Raw genomic sequence first — 23,044 nt, forward strand, 5'->3', positions numbered from 1 at the left:
GTTTATTAATCGAGACACGTTTATTTGTCACTTCATCAGTTACTGACAAGAAACAGGCGTTTAACTTAATTTATACAATCATCTATTGTTATTGCTTTCTTTAAGGGAAAAATGACACTAAAGTGACACGATTTTAGATCAAGAGAGATGCTGAGCAGTCAATGAGAATACAGGATTGTGAGTCATTTACATAGAATACAACTGGACTATCAGTTTAAATGGCAGCTAAGGAGAATGTACGTAATTCTTCTGGGCCGATCAAACAACAAAACTTACTGCAACAAATGCGTGCAAAAAGAGGCGGGCCTCAGATGGTTATTACAAGTGTCCAAATGTAAAAAGTAAGTAGTCCGAAAATAATGACTTAAATTTTCTGAAAAAGTCTGTCAAAATATCCGATTTTGTAACAGGAAAGTCTAAATTAAAACCGAAAATAAATAGTATTTAAATCTGGGTTTTAATTATTCATTGTTTATCTCCCTATGTAGGCGATTTGATGGTGAATTATAACAGCACTTTTGAAACTATGGTTAATGTTTTTTCTTGATGTTATACTTCGTGCCACTAATAGCATCATCATTTGCCTTTTCTTGCGGTTTTTGATCGTCTCCATCATCAGCTTGAATATCCACAAGATTGTCTGATTCATCGTCATCATCGTCATCATCACCTATTACATATGGTACAGTAGCGTTGGTAACATTTGGTGAGGAGCCACTAGTTGTACCATATTTTGCCGACGTAGCCGTTGGTGCAGCTGTTAATCTCACATCTGCGTTATATAAAAGAAACTGCTTGTTAGCATCTCTACAATAATTGCAAGATATACTTTTGTATATGACCTTCGTAGTCGGAATCAAATTCAAGCGGTGATTTTGGTGCGATGACTACAGTTGGGCCACCAACCTTTCTAGGGGGCATTTGTGGAGGGCTGCTCACATCAGCAGTACTTGTATACGTAGATGGCGTGTGATTCCTCCTTCTTGCCGCTACAATGGATAAATAGAATGAAAAATGTATTTCAGTAACTGCTTCTGCAAAGGTCATATGTAATCGTTACCGGGCGGACCTTTCTCCTCTTCTTCGGCTAATTGTCGTGCAAAATCTTCGTCAGCCTTTAATTGAGCATCAGAAGTAGATGTTTCTATTTTACTGCCCAAACTGTTTGTTACTGCTGTTAATAAAGGTGGATCGACATGTATTACTCCGTCTTCTAGAGATAAAGGAGAACGTGAGTCCTTCCATTATTTTTTTCTTCAAACGAGCGCCTAAGGCAAGGTTTACCTTGATGTGATGCTGTAACTTTGGAGTCGTTATCGAATTTCCTTCCTGTTTTTGCATACACATCCTGATCTGATAAGTTTATTGCGGAGATATCACCTATCAGAAGGTCATCGCCGTCATCAATAGTAGGTAGACCTCTATAACGTGCATTTATATGTGATTGTTGATTATTTATTGCTGGTGGTGAATTGTTCCCCTTTTGCGTATTTGTCTTTATTTGATTGAAGAAATCCAACATCTTCTTTTTGGCTGCATTGCCCGCTTCGATCATCTTCTCTTTGATTATGGGCAATTCCTCTACGTAAAGATGATTATTTCAAGCCTTTTACTCTCCCATATAAGAACGTTTAGCTCGCTTTATTACCTTGAAAATTAAAAATAGAATCTTCATCTTCGTCCTGCTGTGATCTTTGTCTTTGCTGTTGATGTTGTAAATGTCTTTGTCGACCTAATTATCAATAAGAATTATTAATCATTTAAATCATGCGGTTTTTTGGCACCATCTTCAAAGATTCTTACGTCGTTCTGCCCTCAATTCGTCCTCCATTGCTATTTTCTTGGCTAATTCTTCATCCATACGTAATTGTTCTTCCACTGTTGTTGGTGCCTGCCTTTGCCAATAAGTGTATAGCGGATGTGAGCTATTATTCATTGATTGCTGCTCTTGTGAAGAAGGCCTTGGTGGCATAGGTGGTGTATCATTTTGATCATAATTATCTGTAGAACTAGGACTGGACACTGTTTGAGGTTTATAGTCGGTATCGGACATACTTAACAACAACTCAAAGGTATTTTCAACATTATCATTTTGAGTTTGAAGAACAGCCTCGATTACGTCTATATCTGTATTAGGGAATGCTTCTTTCAAAATTCGCAATTTCTCCGGAAGATGTGTTAAATTGTCATCGGCGCCTTGCTGAACATTAGTGTTTGTTATAGTTGGTGATGAAGACTCCTCTTTCATATTAGTACACGTATTGGCGGCAGTGGTCGCCTCTGTCGTATCGTTAGTTTGAGTTGGTCTCAATCTGTTATTTGTAGCAGCAGTGGTGCTAACGTTTATTTCAGGTATATTGTTATCGGACATATAGGTATTTAAGGTGAGAGGATCTGAAAAAGAGTAAAAACGTTGAATTGTGCAATTGGTTTTTATGCGAAAGAACGGGTTTTGAAGTGGATTTTTAAACTTTGTTCGTTGTTTTTTCACTCGAACTGCGTCTGTGCAAATCGCTTGGTGTGGGGGAAATGAGACACAAAATAAACAGAGCACATGACATAGTGAAAACAAAATTTAAATGGCTTCCCACAAAGATATAGCATTTTTATTCAGTGACATTGAAAAAGGTGTGGAGATGGATATATATTAGATAAGGCTATTTACGTAAAGAATGTGTAGGAAAGATCTACTACTTAGCAACACCAATAATAGACTTTTCTCTCTCAGGAACGCGTCGCTTTTCCTGGTCATATTTCTTGGAGTGTTTACGCCTTAGTTCTTCCTTTCTCTTTTCTGCATATAACATTTCCTTCTTTCTCTTATCAGCAATCTTAATATCCTTAGGTATTCTTTGATGTTTCTCGATCCTGCGAATTTCCTTCAAGTGTCCATATCTTTCCTTCAACTTAGCCGAGTATTCAAGTTTGTTCTTTTCACGCCAGTCCTTCACTCCAATCTTCTCATTTGCATGTGCCTTCCAGATACGTATATTACCATCATCTGATCCTGATAACACATATTTACTATCCATAGAATATTGCACAGCGAAAACTCTTTGCATACGCTTGGTATGATAACAATCTCTACTATGGCCAGATCCCACATCATATAAACGAATTGTACGGTCGTAAGATCCAGTTACAATTTCTTGTCCTGTAGGTGAATAGTCCACACTCATTACTGCTGACACGTGATCTTTCAAAACATTTCGTGCAGATGACATATTTCTCATATCGAAAGTGTAGGCATTATGATCTTCATTGCCCGTAGAGAATATAAACGCCTCTATAGGATTCCATGCAATCACATTTGTCTTCAACGCCATTACAAGTTTTGTAATAGGTGTGCTCGTTCTTAGATCATATAATACAATTGTGCGATCTGTGCCACAAGAAGCAAAGATATTTTCTTGCACTTGATTAAATTTGATAGACTGATAAGAATCTGCTCCCCAAGCAAAATCATGTATGGGTTCTGATCGATTTTCATCCCAGACTTCTACTGTACCACCAGAGGTAGCAAAAAGCGGTTCTGAGCGATGGTGAGAGAGACCTGTGAAAGCGAATTTGCCGTTATATACTTCTAATGCGTCAGTTCCATCACCCCAAATTTTAACTGTTTTATCAGTAGAGCAAGACAAGAATTTTCCCTCTTCCGTTGCAGCGCAAACACCAGATACCATACCACGATGGCCTTGCACTCTCCAAGTCGTTGCTTGTTCCGATAACTCCCAAATACGAATTTCACCATCACCACTGCCGGAAATCATAGAATTGAGTTTCGTAGGATGCTTCGTCAGACAATAAACGCCATCGATGTGGCCGGCCATGGATGCCACAAACGGTTTGGCAAACATCTTATCTAATTTGGCTGCAGTTAATGCTCTGGTATATTCTCTGGCTCGTTCAAATGGGTGGGCACTGGGATCGTAATTGCGTTGTATTTTATGAATATCTTGGGCTCTTTCTCTAACATAGTCGTTTGAAGATCTGGATAAAACTTTGACTTTCTATGGAGTATCAAATAGAGAATCAAGTAAATTATAAGTTCACTGAAAATATTCTAGCGTTACCCTCTAGTTCAAATGATGAGGACTTACAACCATGCTGATTTGTCTGACTGGTACTGTTAACAGCTTTCTTAATAAAAAAATGTCAAAAAGACATTTTTGGAAAGTTCAATTTTTAAATTCAACACCCAACTTTGCTAAATTTGTAAATGTGAAATGAAAACGAGTCACATACTGAACCAGTAGGCTTATCTTACCAAGTGTGGAATTTAGAACTTTTTGAAGACCAGCATTTGTTTATAATTCATGCGATAAATTAATGTTGATATTGCAATAAGTCAAAAGTATAATAGCATAGTTATAAGAATAATATAGAATGAGCGTTAATAATAAATCAAATATATATTTAGACAAATAAGGATAACAGTGTTTATAAAGATACGCGTGCTAGAATTTCAGCGTAAAAAAAAAAAAAACCAAGGAGAAATAACAAAAGATAGTATACAAATACATTTGCGATTCACAGAATCAAGGAAGGAGAAAAAAGCAAAACGTCTTTTTCAACTATTGCTGTTGCTGAGTTATGATGCTACTTTGCTGTTGTTGTTCAACCAAACCAGCTGGAGAAAATGTTAAAACAGAAGTATGATATTGAGCAGTAGTATTGATAGACGTAGCATTATTATTGTCCTGGGTATAATTTGATGGTGGTAAAGGTGGAGTTGCCGTAGCCAATGGTGTTTGAGATTGTATTGAAGTATAGTTTGTTTGTTGCTGTGATTGTTGTTGTAAAGCAGGAGTACTAGCGGTAAGCGGTGTATTCGGTAATGAATGACTGTTACTCATTATCGGCAACTGCTGCTGAAGTGTACTACTATTACTCCCAATGGTGTTAGCATTTAGCTGACTATTTAGGTAATCCATAGGTACATTGCTATTAGAAAGTAAAGCTGGAGTAACAGTCGCCGGTGCACTAGCCGTACTAAAAGGTGATAAGTTGGTCATGGCTGCCTGGGCTGCTGCTACTGCCACCGCTTGAGCTTGGGCTTGCTGTACCTGGACTTGCATCTGTGTTTGAACTTGTGCTACTGAATCTGTTTGGAGTCGTTGATGAATCGCATTATTATCTGATGTTGGTAGCATCGAATTGATTATTGCTGCTCTATTACTGCCATCAATCACTGTTGCATTCTCGGCAATATTATTAGAGGCAATTCGTGCAGCTTCTTCTAGTTCGTGTGTTTTCTCATGTTTCTTCAGGGATCTGGCATGATAATAAGCTTTTGTACATCCCTTATTTGAACATATAAAAGGTCGAACATTTGAATGGGTTTTAATATGCGTTGTTAACGAGTCTGGACGCGAGAACTTTTTGCCGCAACCGGGTCTATCGCAGACAAACGGCCTCTCACCAGTATGTGTGCGAAGATGGTTGTACATTTTATGGCGTTTTACAAAAGGTTTCTCATTTCTCGCGCATCCTTCCCATTGACAGCAGTAAGTAGGCTATACAAGTATTAATGGGTAACGTTAATATAATATGCTTTCGCAATGAATGTGTAGGTTAATATGTATCATTTTACCTTCCCACTGCCAACATGCGTATCGTTCAAATGAGTTATCAATTGTTTTAAATCACCAAACATTTCACCGCAATCTTTCCATTTACACTGTTTAGGTCCGTTATTAGTATCATCTTCAGTAGCAACATCTGGAGTAGAATGAATTTTCTGCTGTGCAGGGTTACTGCTGATTGCATTATTAATATTGCTGTTATCATTTTGAGCAGGTGGTGTCGTGGTAGTGTTCGTTGTTGCTGTTGTTATAGAGTTTTCATCAGCTGCGGAAAGTGACCGCTCGTCGTCGTCGTCCTCGTCTTCTTCATCTTCACCGGGTGTTTCCTCATCATCATCAGCAACTTCAGTGACTGTTTCTTGTTTAGTAGTACCTGCACTAACCGTTGTTGCTGCTGTTGTTGTTACTGTCTCTAATTTAATTTCTTCTGCGTCTTCTTCAATATCCATAGCTTTTTCATCCATTTTCTCATCAGTATTTCTCTTCTTTTGGTTCTCAAGAACGATAAGCCGCGCGATTAACTGTTCTCTTGACATATTTTCGTAGTCCTTCGCAGAAGTGCCTGTTGAACTGCCTTCCAAATTAGTCGCGGGATGATCCGCTGATTTACTTTCTTCCTGATCGACAGTGAATGTATTATTGTTAAGCTTTATATTATTATCTGTTGCTGTTGCAACTACTGGAGCTGATTGTACCATAGAGAACTGTTGCTGTAAGCCTAATTCTTGAGGTGTGGGCTTTGGCGGCAAAGAAATTTTACCTACGACAGGCTTTTGTTGAAGACTAACAAAACTTTCTTTTTTTACGGCTACTGTCTCTTGCTGGTTGCTATCTATTTCCATCAGCAAAGTATCATTACTCAGACTACTATTGCTAATATTACCCTTCATATATTGATGCTGTTGCAAATTTTGTGAATTAAGCGGTGATATTTGTGAGGGTAAGGACTGAGTGGTTTGTAAAGGCTGAGAAATAAAATGTTGTTCTTGTAGCTGTTTCAATGCTTGCTGAGCTTGATGTTGTTGTTGTTGTTGTTGTTGTTGTTGTTGCTGCTGCTGCTGTTGTATTTGCAGCTGTTGCTGTTGCTGTTGTAATTGTTGTTGAAAAAACTGCTGTTGTGATAATGCAGCGGCTGACCGAGGAGAATTCATATTCATTAAGTTATGGGTGTCAATATTCAAGGTGGGTGGATGAGAGCTAGAGACAGTATGCCTTCTTGATTTTCTACGAGTAAGAGAAACTCCTGAAGCTTGAGTGTCAGTTACATTCCGTTTTGTTCCACATAAAGATGTGGTACTCTCGTTTATAGAATAAATATTATTTTGCAAATGTTGTTGCTGCTGCTGTTGATGAAATTGTTGTTGAACAATAGCATTATGTAAAGAGATATTGTCACTCTTCACCACCTGATGTTGCATTGTAGTCGGAAGTGGATTTATGACAGCAGCCGTAGGCGTTGTAGCGACACTGCTATTACCACTGCTATTGCTATTGTTACCAAGACTTGTTGCATTGATTTGTGATAAAACGATGTGGGGAGCTTCTTGTGTGGTGGCAGCAGCAGCAGTATGGCTTGGTAATACTGTCGCAGCAGACGCCGTACCTCCAGTAGAGCCGACAGCAATATGCTGTTGCTGTTGGGAGAGTAAATCATTAGGATTGCCATCAGTTATCAGCTCGTGTGAGATAGGAGTATTTGCGGTTGCCGGGGACTGTTGCGATAAAGCCTCATTGCTGTTATTAGATGGGCTAGATAATAACTGTTGATGCAATTGATGCTGCTGCTGCTGTTTGTGCAACAAAGCATATTGCTGTGCCATTTGTTGAGCCATTACTTGCTGAGCTGCAGCAGCAACACGTTCGTTTTCTTCGTCTATACTTTGTTGTAATAATTGCTGTTGTTGGTGTTGTTCAGCAGTAGTATTTTGCGAAGGTACAATTGGTTGAGCATGTTGTTGCTGCTGCTGAGAAATTAGCATACCGTTTATCAGTTGTTGTTGTTGTTGTTGTTGTTGCACACTGTCCCGAATTTGCTGCTGTTGATGAGCTATCAATTGTACATGGGCTTGCTGTACTGCCTGTGCCTGTGCCCGAACATGTGCTTGCGCTTGAGACTGGGCATGGTGAGCTTCAGCAAGAGCTTGCATTTGAACATGGGCATGTGCTTCCATTTGCGCTTGAACCTGCTGTTGATGTTGTACCTGAATTTGTGCCTGAATTTCTTGTGGCGATTGTAGCTGCTGATGCTGCTGTAATTGTGGCTGCTGCTGTTGTTGTAACTGATGCAATTGTGAATTTTTATGATGTTCAGCATTGTAAGTTATAGTCATTTGTTGTTCGAACATAGTTGTATTGTTGGCATGTTCAGAAATGGTTGTTGTTACTGTAGCAGCAGTTGGAGTTGTGTTGTTCGTGTTTTCGGTGGCAATAGACTCAGGTAACTGATTGTTCTAATTATAAACGAAGAAAAAAGTTATGAGCATGAAAAATGCGAGTTCTTGATCTATCTCTAGTAATAAATATTTTACCGTGGATACTAAGTGCAGTGTACTATCATTGACGTTGGTATTTGTGTTGTTGTGTATAGAGGTCTGCGTCAAAGTATTTGGTGAGTTCATCATCGGCAACGCTGAAGAAGCCAAATCAGCATGATGAGATGTTACCACAGAGGGTGAAGAACCAAGATCAGTGGTATTGTATATGTGTGCTGGATTTGTGTTTACTGATAATGACAATACTTGTTGATGCTGTTGTGCCATAGAGAAATGAGCCTGTGGGACTGGTGAGGATTTTGAAGCATCAGAAGAGTAAAAGACTGAATTCGTTGCACTTTGATCGGAACTATTGTTGTTAGATCCGAAATTCTGCTGTTTTAACTGTTGATGTAAATTCATCATGGTTTATTTGAAGTTGTTGTGCTTGATTGATGTGTTGTCCCCAAAGGGGAAGATGTAATATAATGTACAAATAAAAGATGTTATAGAACTGAAGAAATCGTCTCAATAAGAAAGGTTCAGTAACAAGAATTTTTTTACAGATAAATGATATGAATAATATGCAAGAAAGTTTTATCCGTAATAGCTGTCGTAAAGCTTAGTAATTGAATTCTTATTAATGGAAATAGTTAAATAAGAAAGGAAATAAAAGAAAAACGTCTTTGTTTCCGTTAAATCTAGTGGGATAAAAGCAAAGGAAAGGAAAGGGAGCGAAGAGGGCATGGTCTGCTCAGGTCAAAGTCGGAGTTCTTTGAGTGCAATTCTCTCAATTTTGGTGCTCATTTTTGGTGAGACAAACAACCCAAACGAGGCATTTGGCCAGCGAGCAAATTTACTACAATTTGATGATTTTCTAATAAAGATGTAATTGTATACAGCTTTTCTTTTAGGGGAATTCATACGCATGCTATCGCTGCGAGATTGGGTTGCGGCATTATGTTGATTTGGTAGACGGCGTCCCTTTTTTTTTTTTCATCGATTTTATTGTTCAAGAACATGGCAAAACAGAGAAAAAATTTGCTTGTTTTACTTAAGCTGTGCTTATTGGGCGGATTTCACATCTGAGATGTTATATTTTATAAAAGAATTGCAAAACGGAAAACGGCTTACACTTCTTATACCAAATATGTTATGCATGAAATATAAATTACCTACATTATACGGTTCTAATTCGTTTGATATGCAAACCGCGTCGTTATCCTTAACTGCGAAATGTCTCTGGGCAACCTTTCCTTTCTACATTTACGCAACAGATTTTCCCTTTTGTTTACTTTTAGAGCAATTTTTATTGGATAAAAATTGGCGAAGTTCATAATTCAGACATTACGTTATCCCGACTGATTGATAAGAAACATGTACAAGCTTCAAGTTGACTATAACAGTACCACAATTGTCAGATTTTTTTGACTCTACAAGAGACATAAAGCTTTGTTTAGGAGATTAGTTCACATAATCATACTAAGGACAATTCTTTATCTGAATATCTATCTAGGAAGGCTCTGAATGTCTAATCCAATCTAAGCACTCCTTAACGATGGCAATTAGGCAAATTTTCTTGATTCTAGCAATCAAAATACTTTAAAATCCAAGCGCTTTCAGCTACAATACTCTTGATCTTGGTCCAGCACTTCCCAACTGGATTTAAGGTAGGCGATTATGGCCATGAAAAAAGGTCTGTATCCACGTGCATCGATTGCTTGCACAAAAAGCTTCTATGATGAACTCTGAAATTCTCCAGACGATAAACAGGTCTTTTTAGCCAACTATCCAAAATATTCATCATAAGCAGCCTTCATGTTAACAGCAATTACTAATTCAGAACAATTAAAAACTGAGTAAAATTTACACTTCCGCTTCTCTCTTTCGGTGTTCCTTTCGCTCTAATTTATTGGGTTGGTTCCTCTGGATACTTCTACAAGTCAGAACCATTCATAATTCCATGGTGAGTAAGCCTGGATACCCATATCGTAAAGTATGAATATCAATCGGCTTCTGTCCACGTTATCAGCTTTTCATCTGAAATTTCATATGGAAAATAAATTCCAAGCTTTCTGAGTTTCTAAAGACTTGTTATTGTCTATTTTCTTTATCTCATTCTATTCTTTGATCTTCAACCGATCCAACGGAGAGCGATAAAATCTTACCAGAATGTTTTATTTCAACCTATTTTCCCGTATTCGCAGTAGTTCTGCATCTTCAGTTTATTGGAACTGTATCATATTATACTTTGGAAGTGGTCTAACATGAATACTTGATTTTATTTTATCGAAAATTGAACCTGATGCACCTGTATATCCTTTAGTGGCTTTATCTGCCAGTGCCTTATTTTTTCCTTTAATGGCTCCGGCAAGAATATTTTAACAAATTTGAAGCATGTTTGCTTTCAGAACGCTTTTACCATACATCTCTAGATTCAACTCGTCGCTGCAACTGAAGTCTTTTATTTTTGACGATAGGCTTGGCTGCAGATGTGTCATTTTTGTTCTTGCGACGCGAAATCTTCTACTTTGCTTCTTCAATTTTTTCGTAATTCATAGATCTGTAGGTCGTCAGTAATAATGAAGCAGCCTCCTGTTTTCGCTCTTGAAGTGGAGAGGATGATGAGGCACGTAGCCTTTATAATAAAAAGGGGTTACTGATAAACATCCAGTCATACGAAGGATGAGCCTTCATATACGTTTTAACAGCCGAGCACGACATATATGTTCCATGACAGGAGCACGAACAAAGATATTTTGGTAGGTGCAGTGTTGTAGTCTGCACTAATCGCCAGAATCAAGTTCGTAAGTGAGGAATCATAAAACGCTTTACGTTACAGGAGGTATGGAAATATCACAGGAAGAACTTATAGTAATTGGTGTCAAATAACCGGTTCACCGAAGTACCAACGCGTCATCGTGTAGTTCGAAACGACTCTGAATGTTTGACAGAAGGTTACGAATGGATAATACAGTACGGTAAGTCGGACATGGACCTTCATCAGAACTGCGTTCTCTCCGGCAAGCCTGCTTTTAATAACATTATAAGACCTTCTTCTGGTTGATCAGCTGCTAATACGCCAGCTATACGTGACATCATGGACAAAGGCTGAATCGAATACTATCTAAGGAGCGATTTTTAAATGTAATGATCGTGGACATCAATGTGTGAGTTGCACAAATGAACAAGGAAGTTGGGAGTGATTGTGCTTGCAAAAGAAAGGCTACCATTCCTCACAAGCTGTAAAAAAAGGGGACCACTACTGGGCATTACTTGGATTTCTTATCGAACCGTGAATAGAAGAGTTTTTATCAAATTATGAACAATGCGCCGACGCATATAATAAGAAAACCGAAAAGCTAATGACCCAATGGAGGCTATTGCTGCGCGCCACCCAACTACACGCCTGAGTTAAATAGTTGTTGGCTCTTATCAAAAACAAAGTAAAGCATAGATAAGTATGGTGATAAACAGGACTTATTCTCAAAAGTTAATAAAGCATGCAATAATGCTCTTGTATATGATATCAAAAATATATTGAGCAATATGTTAACGCCTTAGATAAAGCAACCACTTTGAAATGACCGAAGACAGTTGGAAATCAACTTTTTATCTGCGCTGATTGAGAGCCGACTGTATGATTAGAGAAAATATATTATCCTTGCACACAGGAATCATCAATAGCAGGATAGCCTTATGAGACAGAAAATAAAAAGGGACTTTCTATGGAACTGCAACAGTAAGGGTCTAGAGGTATAAGTTGATCAACCCCTTGATTTTAACAGCATAGATGACGTTAGCCCTGAAAAACAAAAGCAGTTCTGGAGTTTGCTGTTAACTTTATAAATCAAGTTCCACGGCCTCAAATTCCGTGTAAGAAAAATTTAATTAGAGATTATGGTGCAAAATAACCAATAGGTTTTTATTTAGCAAAGTGTGATGCTAACAATGTCGTGATCATCAGTCATATATACTAAAGCAAATTAGAACGCGTTATTACTTAGGAAATTATTAAAAAATATCGTGAACTTCTCTTAGTTCTCAAGGTGATAATAATAACAGCTTGATTAACAGAGTCAACCACGAGAAGGTGGAAGTTCATCTGACTTCGAAGAAACCCCCAGATCTCCAAGATGAAAACATCTTTATGGTGTTCATTTTTCCACATATTGTATTAACTGTTGTGGCAAACCATTCATACTCAGGCATCTAGACGATAGACCTGGAGACCTACCAGCCCCTAGCCAACACCACTTTTGCAAGGCAACTTTGAAGACCACATTACCATGCTTAGACCACAGTATTTGATCAGCGCCGAGTACTGTCCCGTAGGTTGATTACACTGTGGGTGACCTCCTATGTAGCAAAGAAAAAGAAAGAAGACGAAAAATCTTTCCTATTTTTAAAAAATGCAATTTGGAAGATACGATATTTCATTTGCATGAGTGCAATTTTCAAGAGGTTCAGAAAATTCGTTCTGAACAGTGTAAATCTTGAGCGATTATCATAAGCTGAGATAATATGTAATGACAACTGTCAAGGCCTTGAGCCATTCATGTATTTTTATGGTCTATATATTTATTTCGATTCACTTTGTCTTATACAGACGTAACTCGCACTCTTTCCGATAAGAGTCAGCCGAGTAGCTACCCTAAGCTACACACCCATTCTTTAACACTGCAAACTGTAAGAAGGAAAGTTCCAATGCAAGCTAATTTCATTCTTGTCATTCTTCTGACTATTACATCTATGACGCTCCCGAAAGCAATTCAATGGATGCTACTAACCAGGAACTTTCCATCAATCGTCTGCACCAAATAAACCTCATTGCTGCAAACGATAGTATGTGTGAAAATGAGCATAAGCCTCTCAAGATGCACTTAAGGTTGAAGTAAGCTAGGCTTGATTTGTCAACCCAACTTGGTATAAATCTCTACGTAATGGAAGTCGAAACAAATTACTCTAGTACAAGATTAAGTCAAGGCCTATACAGTCGTTCAAACTGGCATTATGACTTCTGCTGCCCTATTAACTTCCACTCAATAGAAGAAGAATAGGTGCACAACACACCAGGATTATGTATCAGTATTAGGTCAGAGGGAAAGGGATATTATACACAGCCAAATGACGAGCATTCATAGTTTCTTGAAGCGTAAGTTGAGGAAAATACGACATGGTTCGTTAAACATGCATCAACAAAAGTTTGTATGAAGAGTTTATAAATCAGTGAAGTGCACATGATTACTAACTTGACTGTCAACCTCCCTACTGAAACAAGATTGCAGAACCGCAGGAAAATCTAGCTGAGAGGAGTGAAAAGGCTGGATTTACTACATCAGAAGTATAATAAAAAATACCAAAAAATGGAAAGACTTAAGTTACATATAATAAAGTACTCTGTTCATAGTATCGTTATTGTTCACGTTGAGCACTAAAGGTTTACATTGAATTCATAAAATGAAAGCGTTTTAACACTCGATTGTCTACATGAAATAATAGGCTTAAAGTATAAGACCGTTAGTATACATTTGTGCCGATATTAGTTCCTCTAGTAAACGTTTGATTTACCGTTATACTATAGCTTATTTGAAGCTATTTCTCGCAATGTTTTCGGTGCCGTTTGCTCTACAGTGGCATTGTTGCTTGTACGCCTCGGAGACAAAAGAACTGTGAGCCATCAGTATATCTGATCTCTATGACAAGAGATGTTACTCTATTGAGAAGAGGTTGGATGATTCGTCTATATGCCCTCCTTATTCTGTAACTTTTCTGTTATGATTACCAGAAAAGATAGTTATAACAATGCCTATCGGTGTACACGAGATCACAAGGTACTCAAGGTATTTGCCTTTGTTGAAAGGTTTTTTTATTAGCACTTCTTCAGCTCGGTTTTTATTACGAGTCCAGGGAAGAAAACTTGATTGGCATTAGCGCCATTTTGAGCTTTATTCTCTCTTCTTTCAAAGAAAATGTCAGTTTAATCGTTGAATATTGTAGGTTGTAGGCGTTTGTTTCAAGAGAATTTAAAGACTTTACAGTTTATCATATTCACCATTTGACACATTTATCGTTTATGCGGGCTCGAGAAAGAGATGAAACTAAACTTAACCCTTTCAGCTCTTAGTAATTGCATCAGTGTCATATAGCTTGCCAAAAAAAAGGCCTGATTAACAGTTGCCAAATACATTTTTACTCTTTGGTTTTGAAGTTGCATAGCGCGAATAAAATTTTTTAGAGAGGAATATTAGATTGAAAGCAAACTCTGTCAACTTTTAGAATTCTAATAATGAATAGCTTGATAATTACTGGCTTGCTACAATATAGAAACTTGTTGTTTACCTAGCTTTGAAGTTGCTGTAGCCTGGGAGGGAAAAGAATCGTAAACTCAAACTAGTAATGAGCATGATAATGATACCATGTTATTAAGAAATGACATATTGATCACTTGCTTACTTGTACAATATCTAACATAACGCAACTTTAAGAATCAGAATTCTACCATACTCTTCCGGAAAAAAAACCCAGTCTATTTTGTGTTATGTTAGCTATGCTTATATACAATTATTTATTCTGTACTATCATCTTTTTTGTTTAACGATGGTAACATGAAATTCAGGTGTGTCAAAGTTTGGATTGTAAGAACCTAGTGTCAGCTTATAACACTGTAGTAACTGGGCTACTTTGTATCGCTTTGTATGCTAAACTGTGGAGTGTATCTCGGTGTAATTCATAAATAGTCATTTAAATCTCATGTTCAGCCAACAGCATGTTGGGAATACCGTCTTTAATTCTGTAGATATGTTGACAGTTGGGGCAAACCATCTCTCCTTGTTGAACATGTGTCTAAAATGCAAGCGAGCAACTCAATAAGTACAAACTAGGCCTGCAAAGCTATTTATAAATCGTCAACGTCAATGCAGATTTGCTACAATATCTACTTACTTCCAATAAGACGTTGTGTAAAGCTTTCAAAAACTCTTCGTTTTCAGCTGCATTTTCAGGAATTTGTGCAGGAAGGGTATTGATGCCGAGCTATTGTATTTCATTCAAAAGTAACAGCTTACGTCAAAAAATAAGTTTCTAAACCGATCAACGTTAATCGTAACTAACCTCAATAGCAGTAGAATACAAAGCGTCCCATTCAACTTTATTCAACATGTTTGCTAAGAATTCAGGATTGAAATCTGCTTCTATTAACTCGACTTGCACATTCTGAAATTTAAGAGGGAAATTGTTGTTGTTGCAGTTTTTAACGTGGCATTGCAACATATTATGTGTAATGAGTCTCATTTTTCTATGAATAACTTATGTGAAAGCTTGTGCTGAACAATTTAGTGGACCCTCTTAAGCTTTTAACAATAAGCCACAAAGCAAAAAGGCTGTTGTCCGAGAGCAGCGTGGAGACAAAAATTCGCCGCCGCTCTTTCTCTTTGGTTGTTGAGGCAACAGCAGCAGCAGCAGCATAATAATACCTTATGAAAATGTTGTCCAATGAAATGCTCCGATCTGCATCCATCATGTTCAAGTATTCAACTGTCTACTAATAAACGATATACACATTTTTCGATTCATTATACATATACCTCCAATAAATTAATGGCTTCACCAAGTAGTAGTACAGCTCCTGTACAACGGACATCAACGTAAATGACATCCCATCTCATTCAGACTGACAAAAAAATAATAGCTCGTTGTATATCGGAGCATATTTATAATTGGGCTCTTTTTTTTATGCAAATAGGAAGAAGCGTTCGAAAGTATCAAGAAGAGAGTTAGAAACTCTGAACGACAATAATAGTAAAAAAGGTAACAGAAACTTTCAGTCTCCACTGACTCTCAAAGTGATGCCAAACAACTAGTACTAACCGAATTCTTGTTCCATCAGCTCGAAGAGATTTACCAAAATGCTCCATTTGCGAATATCGTATTGAACCTCAGTATTGGGCAGAACACTATCAATATGAACTAAGTCGCTTGGCAGAAACGACTTCAGAAGTATATACTGATCCATTGAACAAAAAGTAAATATATAAACATAAATAACGCAGAGTAGTTTATTAAACATTCATTTTGTCTTTTCACAGTAAGGGCAAGCGAGGAGCAGCTGTTCTTGCAAGAAAGCATTTAGAAGGCAAAGGACGTACCAAAAAACCATCAGCACACGAAGAAACGATTGATAGAATTCGAAAAAATAGAAGCAAAAGAGCAGAAAGGATAAATCAGATACAACTCAATGGTAGCAGCAGCAGTTCTTCCTCTTTTCATGTGAATTTTGAGTCAACAGACCGTGATTCCGAAGTTGCTCTACAGATGATGCAAGAAGAAGAAGCGGCAGCAGCAGGTGGAGACGAGATACAAACTTGCTTCATATGTAATGAACGTCTTTATGGCGATTTGGAAGCCATCAATTTACATATCGACAACTGTCTTTCAAATCAAAATAACAATGATACCGATGAACAAGAAGAGGAGGAAGAGGATGTTGGTCTAGGAAATCATAGCAAAGATTCAAGTACGGGTGATAATACGTTAGAAGAGCTTCGTTCAAACAATGATACTGGGGCATGGGAAGAATATGAATGGGCAGGACATAGACGTGTGAGAGCAACGGCTTTGATGGAAGGTGGTTACGGAGGTGCAGGATTTGCAACTGCAAGTAAAGTCGAAGTAGATGATGACGATGAGGATTTGGATGTCGAAGACGATGATGCAGCTCAGTATGGTGAAAGCCAGTACACAGAAAGAGATATTTTAGTGAATGAAAATGATGAAGATGCAAACGCATTGAGGGAAATGGTATCTGGAGGTATTACTCGTAGTACATCAGCAGAAAGGTAGTTTAAACGGTTGAAATAATTTCGTTTTATTGAAATGCTCTGACATAATTAAATCTGCAATTCATCTATTTAGTAATGGCAGAAGATTAGGATTTGAAGAGACTGTATCTGATGCTGGTTGGGAAGCACATTTGAAAAGCGAAGATGCTTTGGCTTCTGACGACAACCACTCATCTCTGCTGATCGACTCGTTAAAAGCACGTATTCGTGAACTCGAAAAAGCGTCTAAATCCAATAACTGCCTGATCTGTCTTGAACCGTATAAAACACCATTAACATCTATTGTTTGTTGGCATGTTCATTGTGAAGAGTGTTGGTTACGAACGCTTGGGTCGAAGAAATTGTGTCCTCAGTGTCAAAAGATCACTACACCTGCTGATTTAAGAAGAATCTATTTTTAACGGTCAAATCTGGGGACAACGTTCAAAAGATTTACTTATTCTTTCTATACACTTTGTAAATATAATTTATCATTATCTATGTACAAAATTTAGCAAACCGTAATACTACTTTCTATCTCAAGATTCTAATTGACATAGCTGTTTCAGATATAAAAGCTACTCTACGATATTAGATTGAAATTAAACGCGTTTTTATTTAACATTTCAACGTTTAGTTTTCCTTTATTTTTATAAAACAAAAATCATTGTTATCAATTGTGCCGAAAACTGATAATAGCGCAAACGGGAATTATTGTTAATGATTGCTAGTTACTCTAGGCGACGTTTTTGTGCAGACTACAAAAAAATTAAAAGGCGGTTAGAAAAAGCTACTTTTTAAAGATACAAAGAGCCATGTTCGCAAATTTACCTGTTCTTCATCGCCTTCTTCATTTGACTTTCTTTTTAATCCATTGGCATTTTGTATTTGTTCCGAAGTGTTCGTATCCTCAAACGACCCGCTCTTAACTGCATCTGCATGGCAAGTAGCATGATAGATCTTATCATTCACCAAAATAGCATTCTTAAACATCCATTCTTCTTCATCATCATTCCAGAAATCAATAAAACGCTCTCCACAGATGGGACACGGCTTTCTTTCCGTATCATCAGGCATGACAACTGTATAAGCATTCGGGTCTATTGCTTCATCTTCCTCCAGAGAGTTTGACTGGCCATTGCTCTTTTGCATCTTCTTTACTTGACTGTCATGTAAAAATGTAGGTGCTTGCTGACTTGTCAATTCACCACCTTCGCCTCTAACCCATTCATCAACAGAAACAAACCAAGAACGCGATAACCCGCGTTTCACTCTTTCTTTCATCTTTCTATTCTGTCTGAAATGAGCATCTAAATGAGCATCCATCTTTGCTTGTCCTTTTTCTGTTTCAGGGTATCGCAAACCGCATTGTTTGCATTGTAAAGGCTCAGCAGAATATAATAGCTCAATGGCACCTGGTCTAAGGCGCTGTAAATCTTTTGATTCCAGAATGAAAGGGCCCATAGCATCTAAGCTTAAATCAACGGTCTCAGTGGTGGCGGTAGGCGGAGGCGGTGGTGGAGTCGAAGTAGAGGATGGTGTTACTGATGCGGAAGGCACAGGAAGTTGAGGCGGAGGTGTAGGTGTTAGGTAGCCCAGTGAAGTCAAACTCTTCAGTAGACCAGCCGTGTCCACCTGAGGAGCTGCTGTAGGTTGCTGTGTTTGTTGTGGGAGATTTGAAGTGCTAGTTATAACGGGACTTGCTGTATTGATGGGCGTTACATTAGATAAGGTAGAGAGAATAGTATTTAAAGGGGCATTTTGAATATTTGATATGATAGGTGTGGGTGCATTAGTTGACACCGGTGTTGCATATGATTGGGGCAGCCCATTAGGTGCTGTTGCTAAAGATGGAGAGGCTGTAGAAACTGTGGTTACTGCCGGTAAAGTAGACGTAGGTGGAACGGGAGAAGCAGCCACAATTTGTGATAAAACCTGTTCGATTGATGTGGCTTGAGCGGGAGGTAAAGTGGGCAAGATTGCTTTAATCTAAAGTGAATCATGGCATGTTAGCAATCATCGCCTATGTATATTTCCAAATTAACAAACAGTATTGAACCTTTACCTGATTGATCAATTGAGGAATTAGGATATTTGCTTGCGGAGTAGCATTGGAGAGTGGAGAGTTGATGGTTTGTTGAGAAGACGGAAGCATTGATTGTAGTTGAGAGAGTAATTGTAGTGAGGCATTATCTCCAGCAGAGGCAGCATGCGGTGCAGCAAGACTCGATTTCATTCGGGGATCTCTTGAGGTATTTGCGCCTAAACGATGGTGTTGATCCTACGGTCAATAGGTAAATTGAAGTGAGCAAAATAGTTTCAGCTTTACATCATGGGTTTTTCTAACGTTTAATAAGGGTTCTATATCATGTCTTTGTGTGTTTACCTTAATAAAATTAGGGTTAACATGTATAGAAGAGTTGGTTACATGAGGGGAAGAATATTTATTCTTAGTAGTAGTATTAGGATGGGAAGGGTGATGAGGATATCTTGAGATTGGCGTTTTTTCGCGGATATAGATAATGGACCTTTCGATGGATTCTATGACATTACGAGAAAACACGGGTTGACCGCCAGGCATACCATTTTTCCATGTTTGTAATAACCTTTCAAAGCTTCTGCGAACTGTAGGGTCTGCCAAAGTATAAGCGTCTAGAAAGAGATTGACCATATTTCTTCCGAAATAAACAATGTAAACGCCACCGATATTTTTGCAGATAGAATCAATTAAGTATAATACAGGAAGTTTCTGAGCCGGAGCATTCTATTGCATTGAAAACGAGTATAGACAAAGAGAAAGAAAAGAGAAAATAAAGGTTACTAATTTGCGTTTTTTGAAGTAGTATTATCTAATAGATTATGATAGAAATGAGGCTTCTTTTTTTTATGATCGCAACAATATTTAAAAAATCAATAAGCGGTAGCCGACATATAGCACGTACGAAGGCAATATTTTTACAAGAGCTTCATTAACCAGACAGCACGGACACCAAGGCAATGACGTCTTCCGGAGTAAATTATTAGATCACAGTTTTCCATCCAACATTGAGATGGTTGTCCTGTGTTTACTCCAGGTCCGACTTTTTCTTACCTTTATAATAATGTGCGTCCAGTTACTAGCCCTTGTACGTGCAAAACTGTCTCCCATTTTATCCGTTATACAATCGTAGATAAATGTACGAGAATTATAATATAAATTATAACGGTATGACATAAAATAGAAATGCAAGGTAAAGTATATACGGGGAGGAAAATAGCCAATACAAAAGTGGGAGGTTATTATTTCTCATTACTGTAAAATATCAACTTACATTTCTTAATTGATTCTCGATTTCGCCAACAATGACACCTGCAGCCATTTGATGTTCTTGAGCCATAATTGTCAAATTTGTGATAATTGGTTTACTGTTAAAAGTTAATTCTTTCAATGCTAAGCGATAATTTGTGCGAATTTGTTCAATGTCCTTAGTCACAGGCCCTTGATTATGAAGGTGATGGTTTGGATGTTGTTGTTGCATTTGCTGGTGTTGTCTATCAGTATTCATTGTGTTCATTGATGTCGATTTTGAGCGCAGTCCTCTTTTTCTTTTTTCAAATAAAATTTGGGAAAAGTATAGCAAACAAGTACTTTATCAATAAAAAAGAAGCGATGATAATAGAAAAAAAAAAAAAAAGGTTGCAATAATATGATGGTTTATTCTTTTCTTTTGGAATCCTTTTGGCTCCTGGTTCGTTTTTTCTTTTCTTTTCCTTTTCTCGCTTTTATAGTCGATAGTAAGTTTTTCTTTCTTCTTTTCTTTTCTTTTTTCTTTTTTTTTGGTACTCTTTTTACGCTGATTTCAAAGGTAATGAGAGGCTCTTTACTTGCTAATCTGAAAAAGTGCCGTCAAAAAAAAAACGATTTGTGTGAGATAGGGATCTTAACTCTGTTATTATCTAGCAAAATACAAAAGTCTATTATGAATATGACTAGTAATATACCTTACCTTAAACGTGTAAAAAAACGTACTGGTTGAATACTCCTTACCTTTTAAGATAAAAGGGAAAAGAAAAAAGGAAAATGAAATGTATGCAGAAGACGGGAAAAAAAATTTAACAAAGAAAATCACACACCGCACCCTCGTACTGTCGGAAACGCTGGGCTAACCCGGCGAACCGGATAACCAAACATTTCCCAATCTTTAGATTAGGTTTTAGCTTAAATCCTGTTCATATCTGCTCAGAGAGCTTTGAGTGCACATCTGCTGCAGCATCCGTGACGCTATTCCAATGCTGGATGATAAAGCTTAGAGTTATTTCATTTACAAATTGTATGTTTGATAGTTACCATTGAGTTGTCATTATTCAAAATATTCTGGGGATACATATGCGCGATGCTTAGTCCCTTGACTTTTCTCTCTTTTTTGAAAGGAAAGCACGAGAAGAGGAAGTTTAGTATGTATAGTCAAAAAGCTTGTAAAGTATTACCTGTTTGCGTTTTACCTCATTTACTTTTCTATAAAGAATTATTTCACTTTCATTTGTTCTTCTTATGCGACACTTTGATTTTCTTTAACGAAAATCAGTCTTACCATGGAATAGTTACTTGAGCTTTATATTCAAGAAATTCTTAGTCTCAAAAATGTCCCTAAGGTTATATACCTATGAAACTCGCCCACTGATAACACTATCCCCTTTTCGGCTATTACTCGCTGGATGCTCTTTGACTTTTAAAGTGCCTTTGACTAGTAGCCAAAACCTGAAAACAACGCTGAGAACTTAAAGCAATGGTTAATCTTTATAGCCGTTCTGGCAGGTGGCGTAAAAGGACTGAACCATGTAGCTCTCTTGCCATATTGTTGTAGTTCCGGTGGATAAGCCGTTCGAGCCTGCACTGTGTCAATAATATAAATGCCACAATCACAATATAGGCCTTAGTAGGATTAATAGATTGTATGTCTCTATGAAACAGAAACATTTTTTTACAACTGCAGAAAAGCATTTTAAATAAGACTAATACAGTTTTAATAGATATTACAATACCATAAAATTTAATAATGTTATTTTCCTTTTGGAAATGTATGGCTTAAAATCCTTTCAAATGTGAAGATCAAGTATGTACATGTATACCGCTTTGTTTTGTCTTCTCTTACTCATCGCCTTCAAATGGTCTCACTGAGCTCTCCGTTGCTTTTTTGTTATACTGTTGTAGAAGGACTCATATCAGTGGGTTGTTATAATCTTTCAAATGAATTCATGCCCAATAAGTAAGCATTATATGTTGTATCTGCATATATTCTATTTTGATTGCTTGTCGTGTACAATATCAACTTAGACCGGCTACTGTATGTCAACTTCTGTCATGAAGGAACAGCGTTGCAAAAGTCCTTAGAGGATTGAGGTAGGATGAAAAAATCAAGTGAGAATAAGTATCTTTATTTTAGTTTCTAGCCGAATTGCATGTTGCTAAAAATAAAGTGTCTATCGAGTCGTTTTGTGCGATACTATTTATTCGCTTACAAGTAATCTCAACTTCCAGATTAGAATATGAAAGACTTAAAGAGTTGTAAGATCATACGTTAGGTGCTTGTCTTATCCTCAAACCACTGGATAAAAGAATCTTATTATCTCCAACTACCGGAGTACCTGAAGGATGACTTGTCTAATAATATTTTTCGCTACAGCTAACTCCCAAGCAGCAAATTCTAAAGAAGTTCACTTATTGAATTCGAGGAGCAGGATTATGCTGTGATTCATAGACCGCAATTGTTTCTTAATTTGAGAGCGCACCGATCCGTATCAGAATAGTTCCCGAAGCTTGCCGTTATAAAGAATTTCAACTCAATTTTTTTTTGAATTTAATACAGTAAGCCCGCAGTAACGTTCATAATGTCATGATAAGCAGTCAAAAAAGTCTTTGAGCTTAGCAATGACTACCTCTGAAAAGGAATTAAACGAGAAGGGTATACAGTGATTCTCTTAGTTCTACTTAAATATGTATATGCAGACTTTCATGTCATATTTCTTGTTGTTGATTTTATACGTATAAGCCATAAGCCTCGTTCAAAACTGCCCTTGCGTATTTAAGAATAATGGCGTTAACTTGCTCGATATCGTTTAATACAAGAAATATTTAGATGTAGCGTAAGTAATGCCCATTGTTTATTAGAGTGCGACTCGGTTGATCACA

General features: G+C 37.5%; 7 protein-coding genes across 7 annotated transcripts; 2 read left to right on the forward strand and 5 right to left on the reverse strand.

Annotated features, from left to right (window-relative positions):
• Positions 1 to 302: 302 nt before the first annotated feature.
• Positions 303 to 2,519, reverse strand: BDF20DRAFT_896046 (uncharacterized protein). The gene is made up of 6 exons (XM_053082482.1): positions 1,804 to 2,519; positions 1,649 to 1,732; positions 1,285 to 1,581; positions 1,070 to 1,213; positions 843 to 989; positions 303 to 772 (listed from the first exon to the last, which is right to left on the reverse strand). The coding sequence occupies exons 1-6, from the start codon at positions 2,369 to 2,371 to the stop codon at positions 531 to 533; spliced, it is 1,482 nt and encodes a 493-aa protein (XP_052931834.1). The 5' UTR covers positions 2,372 to 2,519; the 3' UTR covers positions 303 to 530.
• On the reverse strand, positions 2,513 to 4,253 carry BDF20DRAFT_964434 (uncharacterized protein). Its single transcript, XM_053084962.1, has 2 exons — positions 4,101 to 4,253; positions 2,513 to 4,010 (listed from the first exon to the last, which is right to left on the reverse strand). The coding sequence occupies exons 1-2, from the start codon at positions 4,104 to 4,106 to the stop codon at positions 2,691 to 2,693; spliced, it is 1,326 nt and encodes a 441-aa protein (XP_052931835.1). The 5' UTR covers positions 4,107 to 4,253; the 3' UTR covers positions 2,513 to 2,690.
• A 321-nt stretch (positions 4,254 to 4,574) lies between these two features.
• BDF20DRAFT_839495 (uncharacterized protein) lies at positions 4,575 to 8,482 on the reverse strand (the record flags this gene model as incomplete). Its single annotated transcript, XM_053079282.1, has 3 exons — positions 4,575 to 5,516; positions 5,594 to 8,035; positions 8,114 to 8,482. The coding sequence occupies 3 exons, from the start codon at positions 8,480 to 8,482 to the stop codon at positions 4,575 to 4,577; spliced, it is 3,753 nt and encodes a 1,250-aa protein (XP_052931836.1).
• Positions 8,483 to 14,800: 6,318 nt separating this feature from the next.
• Positions 14,801 to 15,349, reverse strand: BDF20DRAFT_908093 (uncharacterized protein; the record flags this gene model as incomplete). Its single annotated transcript, XM_053083443.1, has 3 exons — positions 14,801 to 14,902; positions 15,002 to 15,091; positions 15,170 to 15,349. The coding sequence occupies 3 exons, from the start codon at positions 15,347 to 15,349 to the stop codon at positions 14,801 to 14,803; spliced, it is 372 nt and encodes a 123-aa protein (XP_052931837.1).
• Positions 15,350 to 15,484: 135 nt separating this feature from the next.
• BDF20DRAFT_896061 (uncharacterized protein) lies at positions 15,485 to 17,501 on the forward strand. The gene is made up of 5 exons (XM_053082483.1): positions 15,485 to 15,702; positions 15,801 to 15,865; positions 15,945 to 16,080; positions 16,144 to 16,893; positions 16,970 to 17,501. Exons 1-5 carry the CDS (start codon positions 15,551 to 15,553, stop codon positions 17,295 to 17,297), a joined length of 1,431 nt encoding a protein of 476 aa, XP_052931838.1. The 5' UTR covers positions 15,485 to 15,550; the 3' UTR covers positions 17,298 to 17,501.
• Positions 17,502 to 17,606: 105 nt separating this feature from the next.
• BDF20DRAFT_916922 (uncharacterized protein) lies at positions 17,607 to 20,420 on the reverse strand (the record flags this gene model as incomplete). The annotated part of the gene is made up of 5 exons (XM_053084513.1): positions 17,607 to 17,633; positions 17,707 to 18,864; positions 18,941 to 19,156; positions 19,262 to 19,639; positions 20,187 to 20,420. The coding sequence occupies 5 exons, from the start codon at positions 20,418 to 20,420 to the stop codon at positions 17,607 to 17,609; spliced, it is 2,013 nt and encodes a 670-aa protein (XP_052931839.1).
• Positions 20,421 to 20,919: 499 nt separating this feature from the next.
• BDF20DRAFT_896067 (uncharacterized protein) lies at positions 20,920 to 21,897 on the forward strand. Its single transcript, XM_053082484.1, has one exon. It carries the CDS (start codon positions 21,249 to 21,251, stop codon positions 21,462 to 21,464), a length of 216 nt encoding a protein of 71 aa, XP_052931840.1. The 5' UTR covers positions 20,920 to 21,248; the 3' UTR covers positions 21,465 to 21,897.
• The last annotated feature ends 1,147 nt before the right edge of the window (positions 21,898 to 23,044 follow it).

This window comes from Mycotypha africana (assembly GCF_025528875.1).
Source record: "Mycotypha africana strain NRRL 2978 chromosome Unknown BDF20scaffold_12, whole genome shotgun sequence".
Lineage (NCBI taxonomy): Eukaryota > Fungi > Mucoromycota > Mucoromycetes > Mucorales > Mycotyphaceae > Mycotypha > Mycotypha africana.

Bases quoted from the DNA above. Each gene is read 5' to 3' on its own strand.
- BDF20DRAFT_896046 (XM_053082482.1), bottom strand. From the start codon at position 2,371: ATGTCCGATAACAATATACCTGAAATAAACGTTAGCACCACTGCTGCT. The intron at 1,582-1,648 runs GTAATAAAGCGA...ATCTTTACGTAG, and splicing joins TTCTATTTTTAATTTTCAAG to AGGAATTGCCCATAATCAAA. The intron at 773-842 runs GTCATATACAAA...TATATAACGCAG, and splicing joins ATTTGATTCCGACTACGAAG to ATGTGAGATTAACAGCTGCA.
- BDF20DRAFT_896061 (XM_053082483.1), top strand. From the start codon at position 15,551: ATGAAATGCTCCGATCTGCATCCATCATGTTCAAGTATTCAACTGTCT. The intron at 15,703-15,800 runs GTAAATGACATC...TTATGCAAATAG, and splicing joins CCTGTACAACGGACATCAAC to GAAGAAGCGTTCGAAAGTAT. The intron at 16,894-16,969 runs GTAGTTTAAACG...TCATCTATTTAG, and splicing joins CGTAGTACATCAGCAGAAAG to TAATGGCAGAAGATTAGGAT.
- BDF20DRAFT_896067 (XM_053082484.1), top strand. From the start codon at position 21,249: ATGCTTAGTCCCTTGACTTTTCTCTCTTTTTTGAAAGGAAAGCACGAG.